The 12,371-nt window shown below is 37.8% G+C and overlaps 1 protein-coding gene across 7 annotated transcripts in view; it reads left to right on the top strand.

Annotated features, from left to right (window-relative positions):
• Window positions 1-12,371, top strand: part of PRKG1 (protein kinase cGMP-dependent 1) — an 887,331-nt gene that overhangs the window by 864,979 nt on the left and 9,981 nt on the right. For all 7 annotated transcript variants that reach the window (XM_005292477.5, XM_065552028.1, XM_065552030.1 and 4 more), the window contains 3 exons: window positions 4,212-4,301; window positions 7,673-7,814; window positions 11,260-11,423. In XM_005292477.5, coding sequence (XP_005292534.2) covers window positions 4,212-4,301; window positions 7,673-7,814; window positions 11,260-11,423 — 396 coding nt within the window. The remainder of the gene's footprint in view (window positions 1-4,211; window positions 4,302-7,672; window positions 7,815-11,259; window positions 11,424-12,371) is intronic.

Below are 12,371 nucleotides of genomic sequence, written 5' to 3'. Positions count from 1 at the left end.
TATTCAGCAAATATTTTGATTATGCACATGCCAAAACAGAATCTAGCTCATTCCTTAGCTTTATTGGCTCTCCAAGAGTAAAAAGCGGTAACACCAAATGTTGATCAGAAAGATAAGCAGATGTGACTCTGAATGTGTAACAAGAGGCTATAGTCACTTTTCTAACCATAATCACACTTACATTATCTGACACTGAGCATCCCTTAAAATTGTGAATATTTGGAGGGAAAACAGGATGGTGAGATGCTCTAGGGTGACCAGACAGCAAATGTGAAAAATCGGGACAGGGGGTAATAGGAGCCTATATAAGAAAAAGACCCAAAAATCGGGACTGTCCCTATAAAATCGGGACATCTGGTCACCCTAAGATGCTCCCTTATATATTCAAGATTATTGTAAGAGTCTTGGATAGTTGAAAAATCTGACATTCAATAAATATTGCAAAGGTATTGGCAATATTATTTAGCAAATTCGGTAAATTAATAAAACTATCGCCCAAATCATTCTCTCTCTGGTAAAATCCATACACAGGTCTGTGGGGGATGAACTCTCCAGGAGGACACCCTTACAGAGATTTCCCCCACACACACATCACTCAGCTGGGGGTGTCTCCTCCCCAGCAAAATATGCTGTAACACCCATCAGAAACCTGGCAGACACTCTTATTCATGGGGAAGCTCTGTGCCTTTGCACCAGCTCTGGCCTTTGGCAGAACTCCCACTCCCCATCTCCAGCTCAATTCCACTGGAGATGGGGACTCAGCAGAAAATATACCATGGAGCTTTATTATTTACCCAGGTGAACTCCACAGAGCTGGAGCAGAGATGATGTGTCCCTAACATACTCGCTTCTCCCTGGCTGTCTAGTCTCATTTCCTACCTCTGTGCAGACCTTGGATGGCAGAGGGGCCTCTGTGAGGTTTAAAAGAAGAGGGAACAGGGGGCTGCTGAGCCTTACTTTCACTCTGGAGGAAGGAGACCTACACACAAAAGATTTCTCTGTGCCTGGATTTAAACCTATAAGAATAGCAAATACTCTCTTCTAAAATTGAGATGAAATGGAACAATAACTTTGCCAGGGAGTTATCTGTATATTTTTGAAGAGTAGTGATTTAGTTTCCTGTACTCTACGTTAGACGTCAGACAAAGAGAAATGTTTTCTAGTATCTTATCTTACATGAGCATTAAATTACACAGGCTTGAAATGAAAATTGTATATGTATACCTTTTATTAGGGATTGAAGGACCATCTGTTATTGCCTTTGTAATATGTTTATTTCAACCTCATGCTTGATTAATTTGCCACAACAGTTACTGTATGAAGTAAACAAGGTGGCACTATGTAATGCTTCAATTATCTTTACACTTCGCTTTTCTTTCATATTTGATCCACAAAAATGCCTCAGTTATCTAGATTTGAGATAGCACTGAAATTGCAAGTACTCCTTGTAGACTATTACAGGATACAAAATATTTTCTAAAGTTTTTAATGTGCTACCCACTGTCTGAATCAATATCCTAATGTAATGGAAGGTGCCATTATATAACAGAGTTAGCAGAACATGACCACTAAAACCATAAAGGACATTTTAACATAATTGAAAGAGAACATATTCTCAAGATTAGGAGCCTGATCCTGCAAACTTTTACATGACTAGTACCATTAACCTCAATAGCTAATTAAATATATACTAATCAACTTTTTTTCCTTCTTTTTTGTGTGTATTTAATGTTTATGTAAGATAAACAGAAATACTTTCCAGTATCTTATCTCCAGGTCTATGCAGAATACTGGAAAAGAAAGCACTAAAATAAGGCTGTTCATGTAATGAACCATTTGAAAGGCTGCTATAAGGATGGGTAAACCTAGAGATGTTAAAATTGATCAGAAACTGTTTAGGTAGGTTTATGCTACATACTTCTTATGGTGGCATGTAGAGTATATACTCAGTAGCCCCCCCCTCCCAACCTCTCCCCCCAGCATGGGTATAAATATCAGAGTAGCTGGTGAGGCATGGCTCAGGCGAGTAAAGACATGCCCAAGTACATGCCCTCCATGGCTTTCTACTTGCCCAAGTCATGCCTCCCATCTACATTGCTTTTTTTAGCAATATATTATCCCACTGCTGGAGCCTTTCCACAGATCTTAACCATAATAAGTAGTTAACTAAATTACTCTAATTTTGACTGACTATACAAGTTTGTACTGAAGCCTAATAAGTGTCAAAATAAGGTGCAAAATTTACCAGTATTTAAGTGAGGATCTAAAAGATGGGTTCATTTTTCTTTCTTTTAATCTTTTGTGACCACACATGGTACATTTTAGCTATAGTGAATCAAGACTAATGTTTCACAAGTAGAGGAGCATTTACGGTTTTTAACTGTTTTTTCTGTGGCTATTGGCACTCTCGGAAGCAAGAGACAAGTTACATTGACTCAGGCAGACTTTGCAAGCTTCCTCAGACAGCTCAGCAAGTGCTCCTCAGCCCTGACCTGGATCATAAGCCTCAGACTTTTCCAGTAGAGGTGAAAAGATGAATAGTTATTCCAGAATATGTAATAGGGTAATAATGATAACAATAGTAATAAAAAAAACTAAGTGACATTGTGCTGTGCGCTGTACAAACATCGACCAAAGACAAACTCTGCCCAATTTCGTGATGTAATGTCCGATAGGGACTATGTTGAGACCAACACATTTCGATGTTACTTAAGCTAGTATTTAACCAAATGCCTCCAAAAATAAAAGACTAATGCACTAAACAACTTGCATCATGATCAATCAAGCATCCAGCTAGTCTATCCCTGTCTCATGGCATATGTCACACAACAGCTCCTTGAGAGGTATAACAAAGTATGTTATTTACTTTGAACTGCTCAATTCTGCAACACCTTCTGTTTTCATTGTAGTCACCTGAGATTAATAATGCCCATAATGCTTAAGACATACAGAGCCCTGTGCATGAGTGTAATTGCACAGTCACAGAATATACTACAGAATCCACTCGTTGCTGAAGAATTATGTTCCAGAATCAAACCTTTTGAGATTTTTTAAAATAATGTTCTATGTGATGTGGTTGCAAAGAAAACCTTCCAAATGTGAGATCTGAGTGTAAACAGACATAGCAAAGTGTGCTTCTTTCTGCAGAGAGCCTGAAATGATAACTCTCACAGACATAACAATAGCTCTGAGAATAGTTCGCCTCAGTGCTATGGTAACTCTGAAATCTAATGATGGTGATTTAAATGTCAACACTGGGAGCTAATGTACTTATCCAACAAACCCAAACTGTCTCCCAGACCTTAACTTCCCAGGAGTCAAAAACCCCAATGGTCCTCTATCCATCTGCCAAAATGTACAGCTTCCTCCCAGAAAGATTCTGCAATTCAGCTGCATGTTGTCAGTACAAAGCTCTTCCGCACCTTTAAAATGAAAAATATATGGGTAAAGTAAAATTAATTTAGTTTAATAACAAATGAGATATGCAACAATTTAGAATTCCTTGTATTATTTCCATATTTAATTAAATAAATAAACTCCATTTATTTAATTCATCTGAAGCTGGTACACAATTTCCAGTCTGCTTCACAAGAATGTTGCAGAAATGTATAGAAAGGAATGTTTTCCCATAGAATCTAGGTCAAGCCTGACATACAGTACATGCTGAATACGTTACATTGCCCCAACTATTTCATTAGGCAGATTTTCCCACATATTCAATCATCCTGGATGAGGAAACAAGCATCTTTTGATATTTTTATAAGGTCTATGAAATGTAACAGCAAATTGTATTAAATTTTTACATGAACCAAAATTAAGGGGCATTCTTTTGAAATTATTAAATGAAAGGAAGGCTTCAGATCTATATATTGACTCTTTGAAGGATAAATGATCTACTCATTACAAGAAATGGGGTACATATTGTCTTGCCTCTCTTTCAAGTGATCTTGGAAAGCAGCAACATCAGGCTAAGTAGTTAGAAATGTCATGCCCTAAATTTAGTTCCCAGAGTAGCAACATCATCCTCTTATAATACACTTCAACACTAATATACTGCATCTGTTCTGCTGAAACATTTCAAGTATGATACAACAGAATGAAGACAGTGAGTGATATTCATGGTTAATAAGGAGTGTGAAGTATCACAGGAATACCTTTTACCAAAAAGAATGCTTTAACTTTTATTGCATTTTCTTGTTTGCAAATAATAGACTATACAGGACATTCAAGGACAGCAAATATTTATACATGTTAATGGAAGCCTGTCTAGGTGGAGAGCTTTGGACAATTCTCAGGGACAGGTAAGAAATTTTAGAAACCTTATATCTGAAAGAGAAAATTATATGTCAGTGTGAACTGTAATATTGTATATCTTTATTCCTAGCAGACAATCTCTAACGTACATTAAAGGCGAGATCCCTGAGTATCACCAAGCTGTGCTTGGCACAGGACACAGAAAAGGTGGAGAAAGTCTTGTTCCCTCCCCTCCCACCCCCGCTATCCTGAAAATGACCAGGGACTAAAGTGGCCCCTGTCATAACTTGGAGTAACCTAAAGGCTTCTCTAAATTACACTAACTAGGACAGTGATCACTCCACCAGCTGAGGATTATCCTCTGCCACCTTACCATGCCCCCTTCCAGACCCTTCCACTTAACCTGAGCCTCTTAGGATCCATAAAAAGGGAACAGAGCCAGGGGAGAGGATCTGATTTATAGAGTCCTAAATTGCAGGGAGTGTATTCAGAATGGACTTTCACCCAAAACATTTTGGGAGGGGGAATGGGTAAGGGAGACAGAGGGAGGAAGCAAACAAGAGGAGGCAGTAGCCTCCCCTATAACCTTTAGACAGTGAGCGCACTCACCTAGGGGATGTGGGAGACCTGGGTTCAATTTCCCTTCCCTGATGTGAAGCTGGAGTTTGAAGGTGGGTCTCTCACATAGCAGAGGAGTGCCCTAATCCAAGTTATTGGATACTTTTAACCTTAGTGTGTCTGGCCCAAATCCACAAAGCTACTTAGGCACCTAAACCTGAGACCTAATCAAGTTTAGGTGCCTAAATCTCAGTTTTGGCTCCACCGTGATTCACAAAACTCCTGCTGAACCCCATAGTCACCTAAACTCACTCAGCACCTAAGTTTTCAGAGTAAAAGTTCCCTATGTGCCACCTATATTTCAGCCTCTGATAACATATGTTGCTGCCTCCCTTTAGGGGTATGTGTACACTGCAATTAAAAACTCGTGGCTGGCCTGTGCCAACTGACTCGGGCTCATGGGGCTCAGGCTAAAGAGCTATTTAACTGAGGTGTAGGTGTTTGGCCTCAGGCTGGAGCCTGAGCTCTGGGACCCCGCGAGAGGCTCCGAGAGCCCAGAACTCCAGCCCAAGCGAACATCTGCACCACAATTTTACAGCTCCGTGCCCAAAGCACCCGAAGCCCAAGTCAGCTTACAAGGGCCAGCTGCAGGTGTTTACCTGAAGTGTAGACATAGCCTTTTTGGTTCCTTCCGTCTGTGTCTCAGTTCCTCATTTGTAAAATGGGGATAATAGTCCCTTACTCCACAGGGGTTGTAAAAAGATAAATTCCTAAATGTTTTTGAAGCATCTCAGACACGTAGTGATGAGTGCCATAGAAAAGCCCATGCGGGAATTAATAATTCTCTCCACGGATCAGGATTTGAAAAGTGTGTAGTCAGTAAGGCATGGGCCAATGAACAATGAGGAGAACACAAGCTGCTCAGGCAACTTTAATTCTGGCATTTCCTAACTTTTGGTTCCTTGACTTTGTAACTTTAATAACGTTCTTTTATCTTAGCTTTTTGGGTGTAATATATATATTACATATGAGGGGAGATAACCATGTGATAAACTGTACACAAACACTCTATAAATATAAGCACACAATTAGAAATGTAATAGATATGATTAAATTTGTAAATTGAATGTTGTCCTCAGAGTAAACAGGCAATTTAAACATTAAAGGAAAATGGAGCCTAAAACAAATATCAAACTGATATTTTAATTATCTCTAAGAAGTTACTTTAATTATTTTTTATATTCTGCTTCTTCTAAAAATCTGCCTGCTCTCAATATATTTAAAAAGCATTACAATTCCAAAGCTAACAGGTGTCTGGATTTATTCTTTTTAATTTTTTTTTCAGAAGTCTGATCAATTCTTTCATTCTTTTGCTCTTTGAATTGTGGTTTCTACTGCCATCTAGCTTAGAAGCACATTTATTTATTTATTTATTTATTTATTTTAGTTTCAGTTAGTAGAGCTCAAACAATTCTGTTGTCAAAATCTAATTATGATTTCAAGTAACTATATATTCATTCCAAAAGAGTGGGAAGTGATTCACTTCTTTAAATTTGAAATTAACACTTCAAATTCCAAATAATAGCTTTTTATTTTTGTCTCAGTCTTGAACAGTATCTAACATTAGTCTTTGATCCATTTTAATAGATTTAGTTCAAAACTTATATATTACATAAATATGAAAGATGTATTATACAAATTTTTCTTTGAATTAAATATCATTCTTTTTTGTTATGACTTCATATTTATTTCATAATTGTGTCTAATGTAACAATATTTGTGTTAAGTTTGGAACTTTGGTTTAAAACAATGCTTCATGTGAATTCAACTAGTGGGTAAAATGCTATCCTCATGAATGGAAACCAAACAGAAATGAGTTTGCTAATGGCTATTTTCCAATTAGCAGAGGGCTTCCAAACTGTGTATGTATTGTATTGATTAGATCAAGTAAAGTGAGTAGATAAGATTGGCTTTTAGTAGGAGAAGGTAAGTGGGTCTCCCTAAGGGTTGCTAACTCTGACTGAAGCTATTCTGGGATCTTTTTTACCGAACATGACATAATGTCATTTTCTTAAAATATCCTGTTAAAATCTCCTGGATTGCTTTCAATAGTTACCGGGAAATTGATGCCAATTCTGGGAGACTCCAGGCCAATCCTGGAGGGTTGGCAATCCAAGTCTCCCTAATTGTTAATATAGAAGACTAGTTTGGCAGCTAAAGAGTAAATAGCTAATCTACAACTGGATAGTTGGTATACCTGTGATCAATTTGAGATATTGATATCTTCTCTTTTCCCACCTGAATAAAACATAAGCACAACTTGAACAAAGAAGCTTTCCTTATTTATCTCAAAGCTATAAACTTTCAACAAATTAAACAGACAAAGAGAGAAACATGATTGTATCATATCTATACAGCTATTTCACAGTATGTTTCCTTCTGGCAGCTAAGGAGTGGCTAGAGTAAGATCATAAAATATGTGAAACTTACTGTCTTGATGCCACAAGTCCTTGAGGTAGTTACAGACAAAACTTTTTGAAAAATATGGTTCATAGCGAAATTGTTTTGAACTATCATTATGTTTTAGGGCTTGATCCTTCAAGGTGAAGTAAGTAGGACTATGCATATGTTTAAGAACTTTGCTGGAATGGGCCAGAGTACTTAGCATCTTGCAAGATTGAGGCCTTAAAATCTAGAGTAGTAAATCTATATGGTCTACATAGCAGAGGTTAATTCTCATTAAACTTTATTTCATTGCTGTAATCATAGTGACGTGCAATAATAGTACAACCAAATATACAACATTAAATGCAAATATTTTAAATGGCCCCCAGACCTTTTTCCATTTTCTTTTATATAGAGGTTCATTTGAAGATTCTACGACCAGATTTTATACAGCATGTGTAGTGGAAGCTTTTGCCTATCTGCATTCCAAAGGAATAATTTATAGGGACCTCAAGCCAGAAAACCTCATTCTAGATCACCGAGGTTATGCCAAACTGGTGAGTGCTTACAATGTTTTTTTGTCTGTGCAGCAAAAATATACTACAGTGCCATGTTTACTACACTAGAGTTAAGTCTCCATCACCTTTTCCATCAGAAACTCCTACTCTAAGGAGTTTATAACTCACCCACAAAATAGTACTTCTGTCTGAAACTTAGCATTAAGTTAAGAGTTGCAGTCCCAGAGCAAATTATTTAGAGACAAGAACTAGGAAAAATCCATCTAACCATGTTGATGCATACAGGGGCAAAAATAGACATTTACAATAGATGTTTCAATATTTTATTTGGCTGACACTCATTAATCGCTTTTATTTTTTACAGCCTACTGGTGCCAAATTTTTGCAGGCTATTAATGCCTGATGTGAACAAGTTGCTTTGCTTGTTTAAAAAAAATGAATTGTTTTATGGAGATATTAATCACATTTTGTTATTTCAAGAAATGATTACTCTCATTAATTGTTTTTAATCCTCAGGCTTGTCCTGCTAAAATGTAGCTAATACAGAATGTTGCTGTAATAAGAGTCTTTTCCTATTTAGTTATATTTTAATATTTTTAAGCCTAAACTTCTAGATGAAGGCCTCAATCCTACAAGCACTTACGCATGCGCTTAGCTTTTGGTACAGGAGTATTCACTTGATTTCAAGTAATGCCCTTAGACTGTTGCTTTGAATTTAGTATAGCCACTCATATGCCTAATGTTAAGCATGTTTGAAAGTGATTGCAGGATCAGGCCCTAAGTGATCTGAGGGGCAAGTAAAACAATTGCACTAGTGCCAGAGTTCTTACATATCTGTGTTACCTGATCTTGTTATTCCCTTTTTGAAATCTTTACATTGGTCATTAGAGAAATTCTACATAATCAAAATGTAGCAATGTGTATTAGGTTTCATATAGATTTGCTTAACAATGTTGGGCAACTAACAGGCAGGGGAAAGGTAACCCAGATTTGTAAAGTTGACCTTCATTTTTGTGCTCATAATTTAGTTAGTGGGCATAAATAATAGCCATTTAGACATTTTAATTACCTGATTTCACCTGCAAACCAGGAAATTAAATAGTCAAATACCATTATTTGCTCCTGCAAAAGCAGAAGCTTGGCTGTAAAGATCTGACTGGCTCTCTGAAAAGTATCGGCCATTAGACATGTGCACATGAATACTAAATATTAAGGACTGAATTATGTCCCTTCATGGACAACTTGCTAGAAGAATGAGGATCCAGAAAGCTTTTCCTTCCTCAGGTAGGCCCCCCACCCACAAACCTTAATCCCTACCCAGGCAAAGTGTAAGCATAAAACGCTGAAAGAACAGGAGTACTTGTGGCACCTTAGAGACTAACAAATTTATTAGAGCATAAGCTTTCGTGGACTACAGCCCACTTCTTCAGATGCATATAGAATGGAACATATATTGAGGAGATATATATACACACATACAGAGAGCATAAACAGGTGGGAGTTGTCTTACCAACTCTGAGAGGCCAATTAAGTAAGAGAAAAAAAACTTTTGAAGTGATAATCAAGATAGCCCAGTACAGACAGTTTGATAACACGGCTGCTACTCTGAAACCTGTCATAAAATGCTGCAGAGAGTATTTATATGTACTTTAAAAATCTTTTATTTTAGTCAGAAATTATTGATTTGAACCGAGAACATGATATGCAAACACCTGCATAGTAGCATTACTAAAATATTCTAAACCTACTAAAATAAGGGTGTGTTCAGGTTATAGGTCAACCAAGCAAATAGCATCCAGGAACACAAAATGTTTGCAAAACTGGACATAGGCAATTCACTTAGACTCCCAATCTGATACCGTGGCAGTAGCAATCACCAGAGTTGCTTGAACTCCCTACTGTAAATAGGAAGGGACAGATGGCAGAACATTCTCTGACAGGAGTCCTTAAATTAGAAATTAATGTCCTTCATCCAACTGTGTCCGGACTTGGTAATCTTCTTAACACACTGCAAGACTCACCTATTTTCCTGGGCTTTTTCCAGGGAAGGGGATTTATTAAGTGAAGCTTGTTCTGAGTGTAGCAGAAAATTTAAGAGCTATGGTATTATGGGGTTGTTTTTACTGCATTTTAGTGTGTTTTGGGTTAAATTTTGTGGCCCTGATTCTGGGTTTCACCATGGCCTCCATAAACCAGCTCTGGCATTAAGCTGGAAAACTCTCTTCTGAGGATTCCAGCGTAAATCAGGGATATTCCCAAGTGGTGCAGGGCCATTCTCCCACCCCTGTATCTCCCTGTCACAGATAGCATGCCAGAGGTGTAGCTAGGAGTTAAATGAGTTGTATCGGGGGTGGAATAGATGTGTACAGAAAGATGCTCACAAGATTTATAGAGAAAACCTCATAGATATAAATGGAATTTAGGAGGTCTCCATAGGCAGCTGCTGCTCAGCACCCATCATGCAACCCAATAATACAAAAAGATGAATTCTAGTCTGCTTATATTTATTTGTTAATTTATTTAGATTTATCTCCAGCTGTACCTATCAAAATTCTCTAGGTGCTGAGCAGCAGTTAAAAGCACAAAGGCCCAATTCTGAGTTTAGCTTGGCAGAATTCGGGATGCAACAGGTGGCTGTATGCCATTTTGGTCCCTCATCTAAATTATAACAGTTGCTGGGGCTGCTCTAGATTTATGCTTTCCTGCAGTGACACTCTGTGGGTTGTTATAAAAGCCCAAATAACTGCCATCTCCTAGCTGGGTGACAAACTCTTTTACTGTACCACTCTTTCTATTGAGTTAAAGTGAAACCTCAGGATCTCCCTGGATATTGTCATTTTCAAAGCATAGAACTATGTTCCATTGGCAGCCCCCGATCAAATCCCAATTGATGTGGTTCCATGTGTTAATCAAGGGGAAAAAATATGGCCAAGAGAGATAATATTTTTGTCATTGTTTGCTCTGCCTAAATTGTAGTTCTTGGGAATTGTTCAGATGGCATGAGTTACCAAAGGAAAAGGAGAGCAAACAGAGTGCAGGACAGGACCTGTTCATGCTGTTCTGAACTGGTGCTTATCCTTTGATCTGGCCTTAATAAACTGACATGAATAGTTCATTACTCAGACAGGAGTTTGGTATTAAAAGAGGGGAAAAATGTGAGCCATGTGCAAATGTCCAACATCACTTAAATAGGGCAGACATTGCTGCAAGAATTTATTAGAACAGATCTAGTAACCACTAACTACCAAGAGATGTTTGTCACTCTCCCTTCTTACCTCAAGAAAAGCACTATGAAGGCTAACTCAGGAAAAATGTCACGCTGTGGTTGTGTTTTATTTTGTAATAACCTAGCATGCTCTCGTTTATGATAATATTCCCATGAGGAAACCTTTATTTCTGCTTTGCTTCACTCTGAGAAGAACAGAACACATCACTGAAATGTCCTTTATTTTTCTGCATTGATGGAATTCCTTTCTTTTCACAGGTCGATTTTGGATTTGCAAAGAAAATAGGATTTGGAAAAAAAACATGGACTTTTTGTGGAACTCCAGAATATGTAGCCCCAGAGATCATCCTGAACAAAGGTCATGACATTTCAGCAGACTACTGGTCACTGGGAATCTTAATGTATGAACTCTTGACTGGCAGGTATGGGCATTGCAACTGGAACTGCTGATAAAAATAGATCAGCAAATTACAGAATATTTCTGCCTTTGTCACTTTGATTAGAACACTGGAAGACTCAGAGCTGGCATCTGTGATGATGACCTACAACAGTCTGAAAACTTTACTGTTAAACCTAATCATTATTACTTTTCCTGTTTCATTACAGCCTGCTTTCATGCAGAGCTCTCAAATGACAAGGAATTTTGTCACTAGGCAGTTTACAACTTTATCATGAAACACATGTAAAATTATACCCAGCTCTGGCCCTGTCTGATCCCTGTCCCTTAAAGCTAACTTCCTCCTATGGGCCAGGACACAGGGATGCCCAGCAATTTGTGTTTCTTAGCTACTCTGAGTCAACAGCTAATGTTACTTCCATTCCTCGCTGAGAACAGCTCATTGGTGGCACGAAGGACAGCGTGCGCCAGAAAAGTTATAATACACAAGCTTTAATATTTCATATTGTGTGGGTCATACACTACTCCTCCTTTGCCTACCGCTGTCAATAGGAGTTACACACACGGAGAGTTGAGCCATTAACACTGAAATAATGCAGCTTTTTCAAATGAGAGTCTCAAGCAGGTAATAGCTTGAGAATTTGCAGATATATAGGTATAGCCCAGTTATAGTTATCTAGTGTATTCAGCAGAATCATTTGAACAAGTTTAAAAATGTTTACTTTAGTATCTGTTTTATACATAAAAAGTTACTAATATTTCCATTATTCAGAAATGTATTAGAATGTTCCCATTTACACAGAGTTCCCTAAAGGATCTAAAAAAACTTATTAAAAACAACAGCAATGAATCATGTTTGGGATAGAAGATGCAGAACAGACTCAACAAGCTAGGTACCAAGTCAGTATTACCATCAGAGATTCTCGAGAGTAAAGTCCATGAACTATGACAAATGGTCAAAATTAAGTTTCCA

Source organism: Chrysemys picta, chromosome 7 (assembly GCF_011386835.1).
Source record: "Chrysemys picta bellii isolate R12L10 chromosome 7, ASM1138683v2, whole genome shotgun sequence".
In the NCBI taxonomy this organism is placed as follows: domain Eukaryota; kingdom Metazoa; phylum Chordata; order Testudines; family Emydidae; genus Chrysemys; species Chrysemys picta.
This window is presented reverse-complemented; position numbering and strand designations above follow the sequence as displayed.